Source organism: Marmota flaviventris, chromosome 17 (genome assembly GCF_047511675.1).
Source record: "Marmota flaviventris isolate mMarFla1 chromosome 17, mMarFla1.hap1, whole genome shotgun sequence".
Taxonomy (NCBI): domain Eukaryota; kingdom Metazoa; phylum Chordata; class Mammalia; order Rodentia; family Sciuridae; genus Marmota; species Marmota flaviventris.
Window position 1 is genome coordinate 51,980,611 of NC_092514.1, and position 23,130 is coordinate 52,003,740.

The 23,130-nt window shown below is 52.5% G+C and overlaps 2 protein-coding genes across 29 annotated transcripts in view; both read right to left on the minus strand.

Annotated features, from left to right (window-relative positions):
* Positions 1-13,453, minus strand: part of Abcc3 (ATP binding cassette subfamily C member 3) — a 45,408-nt gene extending 31,955 nt beyond the window's left edge. Inside the window, exon 1 of the mRNA XM_027924728.2 lies at positions 13,311-13,453. Coding sequence (XP_027780529.2) covers positions 13,311-13,355 — 45 coding nt within the window. The 5' untranslated portion in view covers positions 13,356-13,453. The remainder of the gene's footprint in view (positions 1-13,310) is intronic.
* Positions 13,454-20,719: 7,266 nt separating this feature from the next.
* Positions 20,720-23,130, minus strand: part of Cacna1g (calcium voltage-gated channel subunit alpha1 G) — a 63,816-nt gene continuing 61,405 nt past the window's right edge. For 25 of the 28 annotated variants that reach the window (XM_027924667.2, XM_027924661.2, XM_027924655.2 and 22 more), the window contains one exon: positions 20,720-22,041. In XM_027924667.2, the coding sequence (XP_027780468.2) occupies positions 21,310-22,041 (732 nt within the window). In that variant the 3' untranslated portion in view covers positions 20,720-21,309. The remainder of the gene's footprint in view (positions 22,042-23,130) is intronic. The other 3 variants (XM_027924670.2, XM_027924668.2, XM_027924669.2) reach the window with 1 other exon arrangement.

Below are 23,130 nucleotides of genomic sequence, written 5' to 3' on the forward strand. Positions count from 1 at the left end.
GCTGTCTGTCATTCTAGATACCGACTCTTTTTTCTTTTTTTGCGTGGTGCTGAGGATTGAGTACATGTTAGGCAAGCAGGTTTCTCCTGAGCCACATCCCCAGCCCAATTTTAAATTTTATCAAAGTAACATTTCCATAGTTTCAAAGCCCCCTTCCTCTTCAGGTGGCCACAGGTAAGGGCTTTTCTTAGTTGCCTTTACAATGGGGGTGCCCCTCTCCCCCAGCCCTAACTGTCTTACATGTTGGCATGAGATTCATAGGAAGAAGAGGAGGTGGGGAGATCTTTGCAAGTTACAAAGCTAGGGTGACCCACCATCCCTGGCTGGGCTGGGCTGTCCTGAATGTCCACATCGTGGGAAACTGCTCCATCTTGGACAGAGAAGTATGATAGGTCCCCTCCCGGTCACCCTCCTGGCACCTCTCTTGGATCATAGCTACACCTAGACCCTATCTCAAAATAAAAAATAAAAAGACTGGGGATGTAGCTCAATGGTAAAGTGCCCCTGGCTTCGACCCCCAGTATCAAAACCTAAAACAAAACGTCGAAATAACTACACTTAAGAATATTTTTGGAAAATGTTGGGGAAATAAATTCACTAATAGACACCTGCTTCATTGCGATTGTTTCCTCCAAGGCTGCTGATGTACTGATCTTCCCACCTCCACCTTCTTACAAAGCATTACATGTTCTTTACAGAAAACTCAGAAAATATGAACAAATAATAAGAAAAACCACCTATAATCCCATCCACCTGGAACCATCCGTTGCCTGAGGATATGATCACTTATCTTCTGTGCTGATTAAATGACTATCATTTTAATTTTTACCCAAGTTCTACCTGCATGTAAATCTCTTTTTCTCTTTTTTCTGTTTCTCTGATGGTTTGGTTTCTGTCATTCAAATTGGAGGTTCCCCAATTTGCGGTGGTTCTTCACGCTTGACTGTCTCACTACTTCTGAATGAGTCACCAAAGAGCAGACACAAAACTTGCAGGCTGTGTGGGGCTTAGTTTGCACAGTGATCAAGGAGAAACCTGATCATTTAGAGAAGAGTCCCTCCCCAACTGGCAGAATCTGAAGGTCTTTTTTTCTGGGGCCAATTTGAGTATAAGGCTGGAGGCTCCATCCTGCAGTGTGTACATCTGCACTGAACACCTCCAGGTCTTCTAGGAGGTGGCTGGGGCTGGTCTGGCCTGGGGTGGGGAAGCAGCGTGGATGTCCAACTTATCCTTACACATTCTCCCCACCAGCCCCTGCTTTCCACCCTACTCCCCACCTGCTCCCGTTTCTGCAGCCCTCTAAATCCTGAGCTTTTCCTGACCTGTATGGATATTGGTTTCCACTGTCTCCCTTTCCCAAGGTGTTGTTCTCTCGACTTACAGGATTGAATCTTGTATTGCTTACTGTTATTCAAGTGGAAAATCAGGAAGGCCTGGGGATAAAGTCCCATGTTCAGTCCACCCTCTAGAACCAGAAGTCCCTTCAACTGCAAATCAAATAGGCCCCCCTCAGCCTTCGAGCAGGATTCCCCCTGCAACAGGGTGGGCAAGCATTTCTTGCCCTGTCTCTTCTTCCTCCCAGCGGGCCCTGTGCACACCAGCCCCAGTCCCCAGGTTCCTCCCTCGGCCTGGGCTCTCTCCCATCACCGCTCACAGATTGCACCGAGTCCCATATCCACAGCAACAGTCCGGATGCCCTCCTGAGTCTTGGCCCCTCTCAGATGGCTTCCCATCTGTCCCCAGTCCCTGGTGTTCAACACCTCTCACAGCTCAGCTCATTCACTCCCGCCAGGACCGGCCCCTCCCCTGGCCTTGCCTGACTCTGCCAAGGGCACCATCATTCTCCCAGCCATCCAGACGCCCATGGGACACTAGGCCCTGTGGATTCTTGGTGAAAGAATAACAGCTGGATGGGCAGGTGTTTGAGTCCTGGCTTCTTCTCCTCTTTTGAGAGCTATGACCTTGGGTGCTGTGGCGCAGGATGGTAGGTAATCCCAGCAATGCCCGAGGAGGAGGAAGATGCAGGAGGATGAGGAGTTGGAGGCACACCTGGGCAACTTAGCAAGAGATTCTGTCTCAAAATAATAAAAAAAGGGGGCTGGGGGTGTAGCTCAGTGTACAGTGACCCCTGGGGTCAATCCATAATACCAAAAAAAAAAAAAAAAAGTAAGCTGTGGACAAGGTGCTTAAACTCTCCCCTCTCTGTGCCTTGGTTTCTTTATGGATAACCTGGGTAAAATTATACCTCCCACCTGGCCCCTCACCAAAATACCAGCCCTGGCGCTCATCTCTTCATGAGCAATTACCATGGGGTCTCTTCCCTTCCAACTACCTGAGGACCTGACCCTGGTCTTCTCCTTCATCCCTGGTCCTGGTCCTGTGTCACTGGCTCCCCTCTTAGTGTGAGAGTGCCCTGGGGTTTAGTCCTTTTCCCTTCTCCTCCTCCTCTATCTGCACACATCCCCTCGGTGCTCTCTCTCATCTGTTCTGGATGATCTGAACTTGAAGGGTTCAGCACCTCTCATACCTCTTTTTTTCTTGCAGTACTGAGGATTGAACACAGGGGGCGCTTTACTGCTGAGCTACTTCTCCCAGGCTCGTCCCAATGTACCATTGATATTCTAGTGACTTCCACGTGTATCTCTCCAGTTTACTACTCCTCAAATCCACTGGTCAGCTGGACACCTCCACTCTACACATCTTATAATAGCCTACAGGGACCTGCACAGTGTCCTTTCCTCCTGACCCATGGCTTCTCCCATTGCCTCTACTGCTTCATTCTAGCCATTGACCTTGTTATTCCTGAGCACACACAAGGCGGGTTCCTGCCTCAGGGTCTTTACATAGTAGGGTCTCTTTCTCTGGAACACTCTTCCCATACATGCTTCATTATTTCTTCTTCAACAAGGCCTCTCTGACCACCCTGTTTAATGCTGCCACCAGTAGCCCATGCAAGTTTTCCCAATGCTTGGCCTTCTCTGTTCTTTCTTTCTCTATAGCACCTACCACCTAACATGCTATATAATTTACTCATTTATTATATTTTCTTTCATCTCCTCCTACAACATGTAATATCCTTGAAGGAAAGAACCCTATTTCATTTATTGATGTATCCTAATTACTTAGGCACCCTAAAAGGGTGCCTCGCACATAGTAGGTGCTCAGAAAAGGTTGCTTAAATAAGTTAAGTTAAATATTTATTGAAGAAATGAATTAATTAACAAAAGGATGATACTGTACCTTCCCTCTAAACCTTCTGCGGCTTCCTACTGTCTAGAAGACAAAGTCTATGCATCTTCCCACAGTGTTTACAGCCCCCAGCTGGCTTCAAATGGTCTATGTGGACTTTCTTTTTTCCTTGCAGTACTGGATATTGAACACAGGGGGCGCTTTACCACTGAGCTACATCGCCACAGCTCTTTATTTTGAAACAGTCTTGCTAAATTACCCAGACTGGCCAGGAACTTGCAATCCTCCTGTTTCAGCCTCACAACTCACTAAGATTACAGGCATGTGCCACTGTGCCTGGCCAAACCTACCCCCTCTTGTTTTTAAATTTCGAGATAGGGTCTCACTAAGTGGTCGAGAATGGCCTCAACCTTCCATCCTCTATCTGCCTCAGCCTGCCGGGTAGCTGGATCACAGGCATATGCCACTGCACCAGGCTATGAACTGCTGAACTCTGTGGGCTGAGTTCTCCATCTTAACAAAATATCCCGGGAAAGGGAACTGGCCTGCATAGGCTGCTTCCCTTTCTGCAGACTGCCTTCCTTTCTTAATCCCATCCGGGTAGCCCTCTACCCCCACTGCCCCGGCCACTGCTGCAGAATGACCCTTTCTGAAGCACGGCTTTGTGCCCCTTGCCACGTGCCCGCAAACCTGCAGTGGCTCAGGCTGCTCGTGGAGCCAAGTCCCAGCATCCACCCTGAGGCCCCTTAGGCTTCTCCTCCCTCCTTCCTTCCCACTAATCCCTTCCCTGCAGCCAACCCCAGCCCCTGTGTGTGCATCTTATATCCCAGAGGTCTATCAGGTACTTGGTATTTCCTCAAACTCTGAGAACCAAGCACACACGCATTCTTGCTGAGCCTTCAATGGTGGTCAGAGAGCTGGGTCTACCACGAGACCTGGTCAAGACCTCTAGGAGGAAGGAAAAACATACAGAGCTAATCTGGCCTCATCCAATTACCCCCTTGGGTACTAGGAATTGCCCTCAGCGGTGCTTAACCACTGAGCCACATCCCCAGCCCTTTTTGTTTTTTATTTAGAGACAGGGTCTTGCTGAGTTGCTCAGGGCCTCGCTAAGTTGCTGAGGCTGGCTTTGAACTTGTGATCCTCCTGCCTCAGCCTCCCAAGCCACTGGGATTACAGGCATGCACCACTGCGCAGAAAAGTACACACATCTGAAGTGTACATGTCCACAAATCTTCACCCACAGGACTTCAACTGTGTAACTAGCATCACCAGCAAGAGACAGAACACTGCTGGCAGAAGCAGCTCTTGTCCCCTACCCAGTCCCTGCCTACCCCAGTGGGAACCCCCATCCTGATCAATTTTGGATCAATTTTGCCCAGTTTGGATACGGTTGGTACTCAGCCTTCCTGTCTGGCTTTCCTTCCCTGACATCATGTGGGGGGCATTCTGGAGGGTGCACGTGAGGGCAGATCACCCATCTTCATTCCTGCACGGGGCTCCCCTGTGTGAACGGCCTGGCTGTTGGATCCATTCCACCATCAGTGGGTGGCCCCACCCAGAGAGCCTGTCCCTGGGCTACCCTAACTCAGACCATCAGGTCTCTGGGCCTCACCTCCCACAGGAAGCCTCTCTGGGGCACCCCAGGTCTGACTTTCCCTTTCTGTGTCCCAGATGGCCTTTATCACACTGACATGAGTATCATCCACTTGTTGCCTCAGAACAATTTCCAGAGGTATTTAACAGAGGGACCTTGTTTATGAAAAAGTGGCAGCAGGTTCAAGGACACCTGACAGCATGGGGCTGGGATAGGCCACCTGGCTCTGTGATGCAATGTCACCAGGGCCTGTGTATGTAAACACATGCTCTCTCCCACAACTGGAGGGTGTTCCCCTCCTGCTTGGTGCCTGTGCTGCCCCACACCCTCCAACTCCCAGCACAGGGCCCATAGGCTGGAGCAGCCCAGAAGCTGCAATGACTGACAGGGACGGTGTGGGTAGGGGCTGGAGTCCCAGTGTGAGGGCAGGATGGGAATTGCTTTCTGGCCAGGAGGGTGGGTGGCTGATTTTCTTTTAGGCCGGTAGAAAGTGGTCACAAGAAAACCCAGTGCTCCAGTGGAGGGCCCAGTATGGCTCCATTCCACTATTCCAGAGTCACGTGACTGGGATCAGCTCCTTCAACCTGTGTCCCCTTGCCAGTAATAGGAGTGAGGACAGCTCCCCAGACACTTCCTCAGGGGGCAGAGAATGAGCTGCACAGCATCTGGACCTAACAAGGCAGCGCCCCCCCTGTGGGGGAACATCAAGCTTCATTTCACGGAGGCTGACATTGTGGCCATGACCAAGGGACTTTGGGGGTGTGAGGACAGGATGGCTGCTTTGACCTCAGGGTGATCAGCCTGGGCTCCTTTGTTTACTTATTTGGTACTGGGGCTCAATCCCAGGGGTGCTTTACAACTGAACCCCACCCCCAGCCCTTTTTATTTTTAATTTTGAGGCAGGGTCTCACTAAGTTGCTTAGGGCCTTGCTAAATTGCTAAGGCTGGCCTTGAACTTTTGATCCTCCTGCTTCAGCCTCCTGAGTCACTGGGATTACAGGCCTATGCCCCGGTGCCTGGCTGACTCCTTTCCTTTAGATAAATAAGACCCAACTGGGCGAGGCCGGGCATCCCCAGGATGCGGCAGGTACTTGCCCACGCCTGTGTCTCTCCATTGTTCACGCCAGAGCCCTTGTTAGGACATCTGTGGGACATGTCTTATAGGACAGGTCCAGAATGGGACCATCCCCTCCCCTGCAGCCTGCCCAGCTCCATGAATGGCGACTTTCCCTCCTTTCTTCTCTCCCCCAGGCCCGACTCTGCAGGCTCGTCCCTTTTGTCTCTTTCTCTCATACCCCGCACCCAATCCCTCAGCAAACACTGTCCACTCTACCTTCGAATTCTTTGGTTGAACTCCACGGCAGTGCTATAGTCCACTGTTTTTATCTATAAAAGGCAGCCTTACCTGGCCTGCGGCTCCCCACCTCCACTCTCCCACTCAGATTATTTCCACAGTCCTCCCCATGCTCTTCCTGTCACGTGCCCTTCTGTCTTTTCTAGCACAGCAGCTAAAGAAAGACCTTTCGGAAGCCTAAGACAGGCTACACGACTATGTCATTCCTTTGGTCCAAACCCACCAAGGGCTCTCTGTCCCTCAGAGTGAAAAAAAAGGCTGAAGTGAAGGCCTCATCTGGACCCTGTTATCAGCACCCTCACCAGGCTCACCTCATCTCCCCAACTCCCCTCTCTCGGCTCATCCCAGCGCCCTGGCCTCGGTGCTGATCTTCAGACACTCCATGCCTGCTTCTGCCCCAGATGAAACCCTTTCAAGGAGTTCTGCCTTCATGTTCCCAATTTCAGTTGTAGCTTACTCCCTACCCCCTCCCTCCCTCCCTCTCTTTCTCCCTCTCTTTTTGAAGTGTTGGGGATGGAACCCAGGGCCTTGTGCATGTGAGGCAAGCACTCTACCAACTGAGCTAGATCCCCAGCCCCCAGCCCTCTTAACCTATTCTATTTCCCCCATAGCTCTTATACTTCCTCTCATCCCATATAATTGAGTTCCTTATTACCTGTCTGTTTTTTCTCCTCCTCCCACTAGAATATGCATTCTCTTCTTGGGGGACAGTTTTTTTTTAATTTTTTTTAAGGAAATCTTCTGTTGACCATGAAGCTCTGAGTGGGGAGCAGCCTCTGGCACAGAGAAGGCATGCAATACAAATTTGTTGAACCAAAGAACAAATAAACAAAGGAATGAATGAGGGTGCCCCTGTCTCAGCATGGGGCAGCTTCTTGCCCAGGAGCAGAGCACGCTCCTCTCTCCCCCAGCATCAAGGCCAAGGGCCAGGCAATCCAAGGGGCCTCTAGTCCAGAGAAAGTTAAGTAGATAAGTGAAGGCAAGGACGGGGTCCGTGAAGGTCGTTTCCTGGACCCCATAACATTCCCCCACTGAAACCCTTCAAGGCAGAATGGATTAGGGCTCCCGAAGCCCTCCCTGCCATCGCTGGTCTGAAGGGCAGCAGCTGGGAGGCAGGCACTGGGCCCACAGCCCCCGCTCCATCGTCGCCCACACGGTTTCCACAGCAACCGTGGCTTCCTTAGTGCTGCGATTAAACAGCTGGATGGGGCTGATAAGGCGGAAGGTCCAGCACCTATAATGGACCATGTGGCAGATGCCTGTTCACTGGCACTCAGCCAAAATCCCTGCAGACTCACACCCACAGCAGGTGGGGTGAGGACCCCAGAGCCCTCTGCAGCTCTGCCAGGGACTTCCCAGCCCCGGGGGCCCCAGCCTGCTGACAGGCACTGTCATGAGAAGATTCATTATTTCCTTAATCCTGTGTGGTGGAGGAAGGGGGGGAGCCACCGATGCTGGGCAGTTCCTGAGGTTGCAGATTGTGGCTGGGAATTGACTGACAAGATCATTTATCTCGGCAGCAAAGGAGGTGCAGAAAAGGAAGGGGCGGCCCTGATCCCCATCTACCCCCACTGAGCCACCCTGGCTGAAACAGGAAGCCTCTGGGAGGAAGGACCCGGGAGGCCCCACATTGGCAGGGCTGGGCCAATGCGTGGCTCAGAGGCCCAACTGGCAATCCAACCCGGAAGGGGCTGCTGGCCCATGATGGCATGGGTTAACTGAGCTCAGGTCTGTGCCAGAATGATCACGTAATGTTCCTGACACCCGAGACCCAGGGCTGATATAGAATCTGAACACCCGTGATGAAGCTTCAGAGTTCCAGCCCCTGACTGGGTTTATATAAGGCTTCCTCTATACCCGGAAGGGCTCCAGCATGACATTCCACCTGGATCCAGGTCACCTGCTGCATTGCAAATCCTCTTTTAGTCATGCAGTCCACCCTGGGATCAGGGAAAGGTGCCAACACCTGGGTAATAGGCTAACTAGGGGTTCTGGGAGCTCCTGGACTAGAAACCTGAAGATCCAATTAGAAGGAGAAATCTAATCCAGGCTTAGGCCCCGTCTCCACCCATCCCTGCCTCCACCATCCCCACCCTCTGGACTTAGCCTCAGAAACAAGAACAGCTCTAGGTGGGGGAAGAGGGCGGTCCAGCCACCTTAGCAAGGATAGACCCAAGTCTCATCCCTCCTACAGGGGTCCTGCCCCCACCCCCTCGCCAGTCTCATGGTGTAGGGGTTGGGGGACCAGAGCCCAGGCACTTCTCCAGAGTAGCTTGGCTCTCGTCCCGACTGGGATTGCCCTTCCTGGAGGCCAGATGGTGCTCAGAGACCATGACCCTGTTTGGGGCTAGCAGACAGTCTCGGCAAAGCTCCCTCCGCAAAGCCACTCGCCTGACTCACTTCCTTTCCTGTCTCTAGCCTTCAATCCAGGTCCGGGGGACAAGGGAAGTCAATCTAGGGCCAATTTTCCTCCTCAAAGGTCAAAGCCTTCCAGCACCAGATTCAATGTCTCCAGGATGGAGGGAAGAGACTCCAAGGGTCCCTGACCTGGCAGGTGAGACTAGATCCCTGAGAGGAGCAGGTGAGCTTTGGTACCCCGTAGGCTAAGGAGTGCCCACTTCCCACCCATCTGCCTACCTCAGGGGCCCTGCCATTTCCAGCTTCCTCACAGCTTTGCATGTCACTGTCTTCATTTGAGAGCCAAACACATGAAATATGGTCCTTGTCCATTAAGCACACCTGCTACCTACTCATACTGGGACACCCTGATACCCTAGAGCCCTTAAGTTTGGAAGGCCTCCATCATGGTCTTGGCCTCCAAGCCTAGGCTCATCCTCCCAGAATCATCACTGTACAATCCCACACTTAAAGGAGGCCCCAGAGCCTACCTAAGACTGGCTAGAGCTCAGAGAGGGTGAATGACCTGCCAAAAGGCACACAGCTAATGGACAACAGAATTGGTCCTTGCTAGAGCACAGGAGGATACACAAGGAGATGGGCTTCCAAGAGACCAGGGTTTATGCCTCTCTAGGGTGGGTACACAGCAAAGGCAACAGTGAAGGCACCTTCCCTTACTGTGTGAGTCTGACCACTGGGGGACCCATGGGCCTGGAACAAGAGCTGCCACTAAGAAAATTGATGTCTGGTGTAGTGAGAGAGCTGAGGAAAGAGGAGTCTGGAAATCTTAGAGGAGGAACCAACAAATCCCCATTGGGAACTTACTACTTATTAGGCAGTCAGTGCTATTTTTTTTTTTTTTTTGGTACTGGTGATTGAACTCTGGGGCACTAGACCAATGAGCCACATCCCCAGCCTATTTGGTATTTTATTTAGAGACAGGGTCTCATTGAGTTGCTTAGTGCCTTGCTTTTGCTGAGGCTGGCTTTGAACTCTTGATCCACCTGGCTCAGCCTCCAAAGCGGCTGAGATTACAGGTGTGTGTCACCATGCCTGGCTTTTGGACAGTTTTTATGGTCACGATCTTTGGATTTCTTAGTTTCCTGGGGTTATATGATTAGTTCTGCATATTGGCTGGTACCTCCTGAGAGCAAATAGTCCTGGGTCCCTCCACCATGTACTTGCCTCACCCCTGGGTACTGTCCAACTTCTATTGCTCAGTTCAGAGTAAACTTGCAAGAAAGGGACAGCAGATCAGAGTAAAAGTTCACAATGACCTCCTTTGCTCTAGAGCTATTTCAGCCTTCACGAGTTGTGGGTTAGTTTGATCACACAAAATACCCTTTTTTATTAAAAATTTTTTGATGCTAGAGATGGAAACCAGGGCCTCACACGTGCTAGGCAAGCTCTCTACCACGGGGCTACACCCATCTCTTTTTTGTTTTTATTTGAGATAGGGTCTCACTGAGTTGTCTAGGCTGGCCTGGAACTTGGGATCCCCCTGACTTAACCTCCCAAGTAGCTGGGACTGAGATGAGAGCCTTAGAGGAAGTACCTGTAGCAACAAGAAGTTCAGGGCCCAGTGGGGGCCAGGGACTCAAAGGTGTGTGCTACCACACCCAGCATACAATTCATTCTTTTGGAATTTATTTCCACACAAACTCCCAAGGCATGCTCAGAGATGTTGGTAACCTGCTGTGAGGCCAGGGGTGGTGGGTGGGCAGGGGCAGAGGGAGGAGAGAGAAACAGATATTAAAAAGAAATAGAGAAATCATGTATGCAGCGTGTGTGATATGTGTGTGTCCAGATGTTTGTGCGTATGTCCAGGGTATCATGGATGTTCCCCAGTCTCCTACCCTCAGAGCAGGCTGGGGCTGAAGCTGATGGGTTTAGCCAGGATCAGTCTCCTGACCCCAGTAACAGCTGAAATAGGACCCTCTGCCCCAACAGCCCAAGAGCCATTTTCTTGTAGGTTTCCAAAGTCTCTTACATTACCTATGACCTCATTTCTCTTTGTCCTCCCCCCTCTTCCAAGGAATACCAGGACCTGCCAGCCACAAGAGAGTTTCTTGATTCTCAGAATCATTTCTCATTCCCTATCTCACTGGATCCCCACAAAAATCTTGCAAGGTGAGCAGATGGTGAATTATTTCCCCATTTCACAGGTAAGAAAGCAAGGCTCTGAGGATAAGCTAGTGAAAGGTTTGGCAGAGTAAACAAGTAGGGCCTGAACACCCCACTCCTCTTGCCTGTCCCTTCCAGTTCTGATACTTCCTCGCTGTCCTGAACCATTTCCCACTAGGTGGGTCCCCTCAGCCCCTAAGCTTCAAGGGTAGGTACATCTGAATGATACGCCATGCAAATGAGATGCAAAATAGCATGCCACAAATGAGTATCCCAGAGTTTTTGGGTAATAGCTATAGCTGAGGCTCCAACCTCTTGGCCTGAGACCCTTCCTCGTCTCTACTCTGCAGACCTCACCCACCCCCAGACACCAGCCACACTAGGCACAGCAAGGAACAGCTTCCAGGAGCAAGGAGATCACATGATAGATGGAGGATGTTTTCAGATTGGAATGTGCACGGAAGTAGTTCCTTATCATTTAAGGTACTCAAGCAGAGACCTTGTAAGGGAGTCATAATGTCACTCCTGCTAGGTCTGAGATGAGACCCTTAGGGAAAGTACCTGTAGCAACAAGAAGAAATTCAGGGCCCAGGGGGGCCAGGGGCTCAAAGGTGTACGGTCAGGCAGTGGCAAGATTGGCAGACACCATACCCCAGTACCTAGATTGTAACTGATTGTGGTGTAACCTTTCTCCTTCTACCGTGAGAGACTGGGCTAGTGGCTTCAGGCTCTCAAGCCCTGACACTCTCAGATTCTACAATAGATTGAGTGCAAGGGTGGAGACAAAGGGTGTTTAAACTTTGTGTAGGAAGGGAGTCCTGAGTTTCCCAGCTCCAGACTTCATGAGGATTGCCTCTGTACAGTTCTAAGCACTTGGGGTTTCACTGTTATCCAGGAATAAGAGGACCATGCATCTAAGGCTTGGGTACAACATCTGCCTGGTCACTCTGGCACCATGACAGAGCTATGATCACACCAGCCATGGGGTCCTGAGCAAGAAGGGTAGTGGCAGAGATGTTTTATCATCTTGGTTAGCCCTTCAGTGACCCAGAGAAAAAGAGAAATTCTCAAAGACATTTTACAGGTACTCCATTGCTCCAAGCTTAGAAAAAACTCATGTGTAATAGCTGGAACGTGGTGCACATACATGCCTGTGACCCCAACTACTCAGGAGACTGAAGTAGGAGGATGACAGGTTCAAGGCTGCCTGGGCCACTTATCAAGATCCTGTCTCAAAATAAAAAATAAAAAGGTCTGGGGGTTGTAAATCAGTGGTAATGTGCCACTGGACTCAATCCCCAGTACTAAAAAAAAAAAAAAAAATCTGTGTAATGCCTTCGATCCATCCAAAATTTTAAATACCATCCTAAGACACCTTAAATAACAAACCAGAATGTGGTTCCTGATGTGTGTGCATGTGTGCCCACGCACACACACACACTAATGCATACACAGGTATATAGCACATACTTAGGAATAACATCCCACCATCACCCCTAGCACACAAACATAGGCACACATGTGTGTGTACACACTAGGCATATACGTACATATACGCAAAATGGGAAAAAGACACATTGGGATTCTGAGTCTGGATTTGAGACTATCCTATGCTAGTCAACCCCGGGATGACCACAGATAGGCCACTTTACTCTGAGCTCCATCTCTGGAACGAAGACCACATCTCCCACTTGCCTCAACTGGTGGGAGAGATCTTAGGCAGTTACACCTAATGTACCCAAACTGTGCTAGGTGGCATGGGTCAACAGCCTAGGCGTCTTTGAAAGGAAAGGCACCAAAGGCCTCCTTTGTTGTCCCAATACTGCCTTCATGGAACTGGGTGACTTCTGGGCCCTTTGCCTCCATTTGTCAAAGGAGAGTATTGGACTTCAGGAATCCTGATGTCCTGCACCTGTAAAGGCCTATCTCCAGAGTGGGGTCTGCTTCTCTCTTCTGAGTCCAGAGTGGGAAGGATGGTCTGCTCACCGACCTGCAGCCAGGTGGCTTTTGCCCAGAGATATTGTGGCAGGAACTCTTGCCAAAAAGGATGGGGCTCTGCAGGGCCAGGCTTCTAAAATACCTGGTTGACCAAGGGCTCTGGATGCCCTGGGATCCCAGTGCAGAGGTGCAGGGTGGCCAATTAAACTCTAGTTAATTGATCAGGGGCTGGAGGGTTTACCAGGAAGGTGGCTAAGAGCAAAATGTTCATTCTGCAGGATGGGGTCAACCGACAGAGAGGCTGGGGCCAGCAGGCAGGTGGGGGCAGTTCCTGATCCCTGGGGTGCCTCACACTGTGCCTGTCCTTCAGGCTGCTGGGAAGGGGAGAACAGGGCAAGCCTCAGGTTTTGATGTTGGTGGGACCTGGCTGTGGGCAGTGTGGCCAGACACTGTGGAGTTCCCTAGTTTCAGGTTCCACGAGGGCCACCTCTGTACAGTTCTAAGCATTCGGGGTCTCAGTGGCACCCAGGAACAAGGGGGCCCATCGACGCTCCATTCTTGGCGCCTCGTCGCCCCCTCCCGGGCGCCCAAGCCATCTTAGGGCTGGCCCGTAAACTGCCAGTCCCTGGACATCTGCCAATCTCTGCGTTAAGACAGGAAAAGGGGACCTGGAGGCCCCCTCCACAGCGGCCCCTGAGCCCCGCGCCTTACCCAGAACTTGGAGCCAAGCTCCCCTGAGCCGCACAGGCTGTCCATGGGGCCGAGGCGCAGCGGCGAGAGGGCAACCGCGGTCCGGTGCAGCCCGGTGCAGAGAGGCGCAGAGCAGGCTCTGGGAGCCGCCCCCGCTGCGCACTCCACGGAGACCCGCCCAGCCGAGCCCTAACCTGGGCGGTCCGGATCCTGCTCTTCAGTCCCTGCCGATTGCGATTGCGAAAGCGCCTCCACGAAATCGAAATCGCAACTCTCCCGGGACTATAGGGGCAGGAATGGAGAGTCGTGGACACAGTGACAGCCCCTTCCAGTGGCCCCAGAGTTGTGCCAGAGTTGCTCCTCTAGATCCTGAGGCTGACGGGCCCACAGCAGAGTTTGTTTCCAACCAGGGTCAGGGGACCAGAGCACACACATGCCTCCCACCCTGAACACTCCGTGGGGGCTGATGAACCAGGGAGACTTGGAGAGGGATTCAGCAACCCTCCCTCTTTAAAAGAAATTCTTCATAAGGTCAAGTTCTTCTCTGGATGTCAGTTTCCTCATCTGGAAAATGGGAAGAGCTTGTGGGCTCAGACAATGGAAGGTTACCCCTTCCCCCCAAGTTAACAGAGACAACTGGTAGACACCAATACACCAGTACTGGTGTGTGCAGTGAGGGAGGTGGGGATGGGATTGGAGTTTCCACCATGGTCTAGATCGTGGCCTCCTGTGATTCCCTTAAATTGCTGCTTCCTGAGGCTCTGTGGCTCCCTGGTCTGGCCCAGAGTTTCTCTGTGCCTCCCCTTTTGTGTCTGTAAAATGCTGATAATCATAGCAGAATCCTCTTCATTGGGTTCTCTGAGAATTCAATGGTAGAAGTATGCAAAGCACTTTGTTTGACACAGTTAGGCACCAAATGTGTTCATTTCTTCTTTCAGCCTGGTGTCGGGGTGCAGGCTGGACAGGTAAAGCCCCAGAAGATCCCTATATCAGTACCCCCTTCCTAAGGCAGAGACTCCGCATTTCCCATTTGTAAAATGGACTTGGGGGCTGGGGATGTGGCTCAAGCGGTAGCGCGCTCACCTGGCATGCGTGCGGCCCGGGTTCGATCCTCAGCACCACATACAAACAAAGATGTTGTGTCTGCCGAAAACTAAAAAATAAACACTAAAAATTTCTCTCTCTCTCTCTCTCTCACTCTCTCACTCACTCACTCTTTCTTTGAAAAAAAAATGGACTTGGGGTCAGTGGCCTGTCTCCACTTGGTTATGCCAGGATCCCTCCATCTCTCACTTCTCCAGTCACACTTTGTCCCCTAACAGGGTCCCAGAAGCCACTCACCACCCCTTCTTGAGGGTTGAGGAGGAATTCTCCTGGGCAGCTCTTTCCCTGGCTCATCTCTCCCCTGGCCCTGCCTGCCACCTCTGCCCAGTTTCCCCTTGGGGTCCCTTCCTTGGCACTTGTTCTCAGAACAAGGTTTCTCCTTCCTTGACTGCCAAGCAGAAGGTGTGGAAGGGAGTCAGCAAGATAGCGGGGAAGTGGCCAGCAGGAAGTCACCAGAAGGGAAGGCTGTCAGAACAGAGCTCGGCAGGCTCCGGTATGGGTGGTAAGGCTGGGAACGAGGCTCTCCCTCCCCAGGCAGTTGGACTGGGGACCCTCCACTGAGAAAGACCTCTCAGCCCTCTTTCTATCTGTCCCCTTCCCTTGCACTCATCTATTTATGCCCACCCTTTCCTTCCTCCTTTCCCTGGGTAAAACACTTCACAGAGCTTCCACATCTTGTCACAGTGTGCCTTGAGTTATATTTAGTTGAGAAGAATCTGTCTTCCCTGCCAGTCTGAGAGGTCCCCAAGGGCAGAGACCTACTGAGTCACCTTCAACCCCCTTCAAGCCTCAAGCAGTACCATTTGAAAACTTTGTGACCTCAGCAAGCTCCTTGATGTCTCTGGGACCCAGTTTTTTTGAGCAGCTTGGACAAGGAAGGGGCCACTAAACTCTCCTCCAGCCCCAGTGTTCCAGCCTTCTATGGCCTGAGCTGCTGGGACGCTCCTGCTAGGTCTTCTGCTGATGCTCTTGAGCTTTCTCAGCACCTTCTGCCCCTGTCTTTTTTCCTTGGCCTCTCCACCACCATCTTGGGCTCTCCCTTCCTCTCCTTTCCTCCTCTTAGGCTTGTGGGGCCACGGGCATCAGATAAACCAGGAAGGTTAACTTTACCCTTGGGAGAGTTGGGGACCTTCCCTCAGGGCACTTCAGGAGGTGAACTCCCCAAGAAGACTCCCTTCCTGACATGTGGAACCTGGAACCAGACTGGTTCCACCTGGGACCTTCTGGCCCCAAGATAGGCCAGGCAGTCTACTGGTTAGAGCTTCAGTTTGGGGTGGAGACCCTTTGGTTCTGGCTTCTGCACTGGGGCTAACGTATCCGCCCTTTTGGCCCTAGGCTTTCATCTTGCCATTGCTGCAGCCCTGGGTGGGAGACTCTTAAGATCAAGGTGGGTGCCCCTGGCAACCCTTGCCTCCCCCCATCTCTCTAAAGCATTAGGGTTCAGCCTTCATAGCTGCTCATGGAATGTGGCCCTTTCACACAGCCTTTGAATCATAAGCAAAGTGTTTTAAGGATGCCATTGTTTTGGTTGTTCTTCTCGCCAGTGAAACACTCAGAGGCCTTGAGACACCCCGCAGCTTGCCCAGGGTCACAGAGTCCATCCTGGCACAGGCAGGAGAAGCCCCCACCTTCTGAATGCCAGCCGCAGCTCCTAGGTCACACTGTACTTCCCGTACTCTCGGCTCTTGCCCCGGCCAACCTTCAAGGCTGCTCAGCATGTTCTCCACACAGCCCACCTTCCTCCTGTACATGGTAAACTCTCCTTATCCCTCAAGATTTCACGCAAGACCCTCCACCCTTCCAGAAGCCTTCTTTGGACCTCCCCATCCCATCCCTTCTTCCACACATCCCACCCCACTCTCTATATTGTATTTACTGATGGTCTGGCTTAGCCTCCACCAGTGCTGTGCGCAGGTTGAGAACAGGGTCTGAGAGGCCGTAGTAAACCCACCTCCCATTCTCCCTCCCCAAGTCACTGCAGCTCCAGGCTAAATGAGCTGACAGAGTGCTGTAGTTCCCTCAGCAGTGAGTGTCCTGGGAGACTCAGCACCGGGGATTTCCTGGCAAGGAGATGGCGAGATAACCTCATGGCAAGGCACAGCCCAGAGCAGGCATGACAGCAGAGAAAGCAAGGGAAGGCCCAGGCCCAGGAAAGTCTGCCTCAGGGAAGTCAGGTTGGAGCTGACAGGCCAGGGGCAGCAGGACGGAGCAAACCCCTGTCCACTTCACTGCCTGCTTCTCCTTAACTCCCTTCGTCCCTTGAAGGCCTGGAGCACCCCTAAATTAAGCATAGGCTCTCATACCTGCCTCCCACTTCTTTCCCCCCAAGTGATGAGGTCTGTTTCCTTCAGACCCCAGCCTGGCAGGGGCCCCGCTGGACCACTCAGGGCCTCAGCAAGGCTGCCCCTCCACCCAGCCTGCTCCTGACCTGATTTGGCATGCATGTGCAATCACTGGCTGCTGCGCCTGATTCTGGAGTTTTCAAAGCAAGAATTAATGAGCTCCGTGGGCAAAAGCCAGCAGCTCCCACACCTGGACCAGGGCGAAGGCGTGCAGAATTTCAGCGTTCTTAGCAGAGTTCCCTCCTGGGGTTTCCTGGAGCAGCCACCTCCTTGACCTGCCCTGCTCTGCCCCTCCTCCCCTGAGTAGGAAGCCCATGCACAACTCAACCTGCTTTGAGAACTATTTCTACTCCTGGCCATCACTGTCCTGGATTAGTCCTGAGTCCACCAGCCTTAGACAGGGATTGAATATCTGGACTCTGTCCTAGGATGGCCAGGATTCCTATCTGAACCCCCACCCCTACCCCAAGTCCTTCACTGGGCTCTGGGAGTCTGCTTCCTTCTTTGGGGAGTTTTACAGAACACCTGTCCATACAAGGTGTCCATCACTGTTGTAATCCTCTCCCTGGCTTGGTCCCTCTTCAGGAGGGGCACTGGGTGGCACCAGGTGAGGGTGCCTTGTGCTGCCACCTGGCGTCTGATGCCCTCACTGCACTTCTGTCACAACAACCCGCAGTTAGGGCTGCTTCCTTGGCCCAGTGAAAGGGAAAGGGGGCCATGGGGCACCAGGATGTGGTGGGTGGGGACCAGGGGTGAAGATGGAGGTAAGGGATGTTTGAAAAGTGGGTGAGGCCTGGGTGGGGCAGGGCTAGAGGGCAGGAAAGAAAAGAAGGTGGGAGGGGAGGAGGAGAGCAGGTGCCTTGGACTTCAGGGCAGAACTGCCGGGGAAGGGTGGTGCCTGGGAATCTGCAGGGATTGCAGAACAGCCTTGGCCAGCTGTTGGACAAACAGCTGGGGCTAAGGGACCCCTCACCCTGTGATCCAAACCCTTCTCCACTGCCCACTGTGGCCAAAGGCTGGTGGGAGCTGTGGGGCCCACTGTCTCTGAGCATGCCACCCTGGGAACCCACATGTACCTTTCTATGAACCTGAATGTGACTGCTTTGGAAAAGGGTGCCCTTGCTGACTTGTACACCCCTTCGTTTTATAAGCACAGTTCTTCCCTTCAGCCTGTTTTCTCCACAATGAGAACAGTCTGGGCTGGCATGGGTTGCAGGTTGGTCCAATCCCAATTCTGCCATTTCATGGATGTGTGACCTTGGGCAAGTCTCTTAACCTCTCTGAACCCACTGTTGCATGGAAAATGCTAGCAACAGCACTTCCCTTGCTGGGGTGTTTTGAGGAGCGAGTGAGAGACTGCATATGAGCCTCAGGTTTGTTTTTAGCACCAGCTCAGCTCACTCCTCTTCCCTGTCCCCCACCCCCAGACAGACCTTTTCCTGGAGCTTTGGGGGTGGAGGAAGCAAAAGCAGCCAGGCTTGAGGTGGGGGCCTGAAGCTGTTGACACAGTTTCCTGTGAACCTCCAAGAGAAGACTTGAGGGCACAAGCACCAGGGAGATGTTCTTGTCTCCAAAAGCACCCCTCCCCATCACTCAAGTCTGTAGGCAGGGACTCCTCTTGGTGGCCCTAATTGAAGATGTGTTGTCCCCAGCCTCTCCCTCCTCCAGCCTTCTTCAGACTTCCCCACCTTCGCCCCACCACCCACTTTGGATCCTAGAGTAGAATCAATAACCACCCAGATAAGCAATCCGAGGTCAGCATTGGCATTATTATGACTGCTGTTCAAAAGACTTGGCAGCATTACTCCCACTTCCAAAGCCTTTCAATGAGACACAATGGTTTCCATCCCTGATGATGATTTTACATTGTTGGGGGAGAGGCCATGGTTGTCTCCCTGAGCTATACACGCTGATTCCGCTATTCGTTTTTCCATATCACTATCCAGATGACCCCTCCAGCCACGGCCTCCTTCCAGAGAAATGTTCAGGTCCAGTGATGGAGGTGGAGGAGGGAGTGGGGACTTAGTCCTTCTCATTAGGTTGACCACTGCCTATCTCTAGAGAGTAACCCCAAAGCCTAGCCCGTGTACCCTAAACAAGCTTCCTTTGGTTCCTACTGGGAAGAGGGGATCAGGGGAAGGGGACCCCAGAAGGAACCAGGCATACTAAGAGTCACCCTAAGTAACACTACAGCATTAAATTGCTGCCATGCTAGCCAGAGGCAGGGATGGAAAATGAGGGGACAGGGCAGTGGTCTGGTCTCTGATTAACCTTGACCTAGAATCCTCCAATCACCAAAAGAAGAAAAGATGGCAGAGCTCCCTTCCCAAATCTCCCACCCTCGGGGAATAGACAGCTACAGAATTCTACAAAAATATAAAAGCTTAATCTGTACATCCAGGTGGCAAAACTCGAGGAATTTTGAATTTTGTACAGCTTTGCTTAAAAAAAAATCAGCTTATAAAATACCCCCTCCTCACTGGAGGAAGCCAGAGGAATCAGTTTGGCATTCCGGCACACCCTAGGAGGATCAAACCAGGTGTTTGCTCCAAGGAGTGAGGCATTTCTGTCCAAAAGAGCAATTAGAAAAGAATAGGCTGGACAAGGGACGCCTCCAGGTCCAGCCACCCAGCAGCCTGGCACCCCAGACTCCCCGCTGCCTGTGCAGACGGTGCAGATGGCAAGGGGGGTGCTGTGAGTGAAGGCTGGCCTCAGGTTTCAAGAATCAAAGGCAGGCTTGGGGTCTGAAGGCAGGGATGGGAGGCTGGGAGAGTGGGCAGGGATGTCTGCGGGAGTGGGAGTCGGGCAGATGTTGGCGGGTGGCTGGTAGGTCACAGACTGGCTGAACCTGTGGTCACCAGGGTTTCCCACAAGAAACTATTGCCAGTGGTAGCACCAGAAAGGTGGCTCAGGGCCATGCGGCTTTCCCCTCCGCTGCCCCCGCCCACTTGTGGTGGCCGCCTTTGCCCTTCCCCCTCCACTGGCTCCCACTGGGCAGGCTGCAGCAGACCGTGTAAGCACCTTGATGGACTCATTCATCACCCTTCAGGGGGCCAGCTCCTCTCTGGCAGCAGATCCTACCAACCCCACCAGGAGCTCACCTCTGGACCTCAGCCCTGGTCCCCACATCCTCCACAGGGAGCAGCCTACTCCATTTACACAGCTTAATCTTATTGCCTGCACGAGGGAGGGCAAGGCAAGAGGTACAGGTCCACCTAGGTCACCCACCTAGCCAGATGCTTGGCAAACTGGGGGTGAAGCCCCGGGAGGGAAAACAGATGCGCTTGTCCCCTCCCCCACCAGCCCACAGATCCAGATTCCAGGCAGCCCAGGCGGCTCCCCAGCCTCAGTCGGCACCATTAACCAAAACAGCTTCATTATGCCAATTTCTAGCTTTCAATGTGCGGCTGATAGCTGTCAGCAGAAATAAGAGTTAATCTGGAATTACTCACATTCACTGAGCTGCCTGGCTAAGGGGACGACGCAAGCTTTGATAGGAAAAGGAGCCCCTGCCCCCATCTCGCCAGGCAGAGGGGCTGTTCCTCTTCTCTCAGCCCCCAGCGGGGTGTGGGGGGGGGGTAGGGGCAGCAAGGTTGCAGCCCTCCAGGGCCAGGCGTTTGGGTTCTAAAACACAGACACACACACACACACACACACACACACACACCCCTCATACACACAAACTCACACACCAGCACGCACTTACACGTCCACACTCGCACGCACAGAGGCAGCTCCAAACCTTCCCTCCCCACCGCCCACTCCCCATCTCCAGGAATCTCCATGGCCATCTGGACATGCCTAGCTCTCCATCCCCTTTGCTTTTACTCTGGACCGTGCTTAACTTTTTATTTTGGAAAATTACTTTATTTTATATAGATATATAGATATGTATGTATATATAAAAAGGTTCCATTTCATTTGTAAAATCTCATTTTTTTTTCTTCTTTTTCTTTTTTTTTTTCCTACAGAAAATGATGACGAGATTAAAGGAGAAAATAAGTTACATTACAGTTTCCAAAATGGTTCTCGCTCTCCACTGAAGATGGGCCACCGTCGGGGCTATAATGCACTCTCGGTCCCAGCTTGTGCTTTGCAAGAAGAGGAAATATAACTAGACTGGTTATTTTAGGTTAAAATAGCCAAGAGACAGACGCCTTCGCCTCAAAAATATTCTGAGACACATAAAAGTAGAAGGAAACAAGTCTCTTCAGTCACAAAATGTCGTACATCCCGCATATACTAGATTCAATTAATTTAATAAAATAGAATATACATAGAGATTCTGCACAAACGTATTGCTTTCTCCCAACAGCTCCTGGTGTCCGGAACCTCGCTGTGCTGGGCAGCTCTCTCTCTCTCTCTTTCTCTCTCTCTCTCTCTGCCTGGAGCCAAGTCGCCAGGGCTGCGGCTTTGGACTCTGGAAGTCCTGCTTACAGGTACCCCCAGAGCCACGGAGGCAGGCAGGAGCACCTCCTTTGTGTCTCTATGGGACTTTCTCAGGAATATGGCCCAGGAGGAGGAGCTAGGATTTGCACCCAATGGAGAAAGGTGAGTGAGAGAGCAGGTGTGATTCAGGGATCCAGGTCTGTCGGGTCAGAGGACAAACCAGAGAGACTCAGCACATCTTTCTTTGGGGAGGGTGAGGCAGCCATGCTGTCAGGGGGGCCAGAGGCCGAGGGATCCTTGGAGTCGCTGGATGGAGCCCGCCTCCGTAGGCAGACCCCAGGGCTAGGTGGGGGCCGAGGGCCCTGGATTTCCGGGGGGTCTATGGAGATACTGGGTGGGCTGAGTTTTTTCTTGGGCCGGCTCCCAGGGCCCCCAAGAGGCTGGCCCCCGAGGGTGGAGGGGCTTGGGCCCAGGTGGGGTTGGGAGCCGCTGTCCAGGCAGCTGACCGCAATGGAGTGTCTCCTCTGTTCATCCAGCCAGGATGCAGGCCGTCGCCGGCCACTCTGGGACTCCACACTGTAGCACTTCTTTAGGTCCCGTGTGGATAGGGGCTCCTGGCCGCCAACGGGCAGCAGGTCTCCTGAAATCCAGCTCAGCTCTGTGTCCAGCTCTAAGCTGCTTCTGGTCTCTGGAGGGCCCTTGCTCCAGTTGGGTTCTGGGCCTGGGCAAAGGGCTGGCGGGGGCATGTGCTTCGAGACCTTGCTCTGGCTGCGGAAATGCTGCTGCACCTGGATGCTGGACTGGCCCCAAAAGGAGGAGGACCGGGCCAGAGGTGGGGAGGGCCCACTCACCTCCGACAGCAAGTCTTCCTGGCTGCCCAGGCCCTGCACGTCCAAGGAATCAGTTCTTATTGCCGCCTGTGTGGGGTAGGTGGAGGGCTCAACCCAGGGGTTTTCTCCCCAACATGGACTGTCCCCTGTCCCTCCTGTCAAGCTGAATATCCCCTGACCCATGCAGGTGTAAGACCCCCCTAAGCAGAGTTATGAGTACCTGCTCTTATTGGGATATGGGGGCCACGTGCAGCCTGACCTCTATGGTTCATAATGCCTCTCCTTCAACCCCCAAATCTATCTTCCCTCCTCTATTCCCTGGCACCTGTGGGAGGCCAACCTTACCGGTGACTGAGTTACACTCCCCAGCTGGGTGCTGAGGCGCTCAGTCACAGAAATGGGTTTGTCTTGCTACAGCCCCATGGGTGAAGCTATGCTCACCTGTTCCTTTGTAATATAACCCCTTGCCCTGTTTAGGATAGAATCTTCCATGGAAGTACCTTGTGTGTGTCCCCTCCTCTTACTGTGCCCTTGGGTGTGGCCTACCCAGGTGTCAGTCAACCTGCTGACAGTGGACATCATGAAGATAGACTCAGCCCCCTGAAACCTGACCCCTTGCCTCATTTGAATAGCTTCTCCTCAATAAAAGGGGTCAGCGCGTGCTCTCGTGTGCTCTCTCTCTCTCTCTCTTTTTCTGTGGACCCTTAAGGTCAGAGGAGCCGTCACAGCAACCCCAAAGAAAAAGGTATTTGTGTCTCTTGTGTGGTTATTTCATGCAGCCCAGTTAGCCAAGTTTAACTAGAGTGACCCCTGAGCATTTTAGTCGTGAGAACAGAAACCCCGCAGGCACCCCCGCCACCCCCACCACCAAGCCTGTAGAAATAGCTCTCCGAAGCCCCAGGCCCCTGGGAAGCAAGAGAGCACTTGGGCCAGCTGTGCTCCCCAGCTGGCTCTTCCTCGCCTCCCACCCTTTGCACAGGCTACCCCTTTGGCCTTGAATCCCCTCCTGATTGGCAAGCACACCTCACCTTTATATCACTCGGGTTCTCTGTGATATAGTCCTGACAGTCTCCACTCCAAGTAAAACTCATCCCCCTTCCTTTTCTTTGCTCCCCACTGCACCCCACATGAGTTCCACAGCTGTGATCTCTTGTTGCAATAACCCGGTGGCATGTA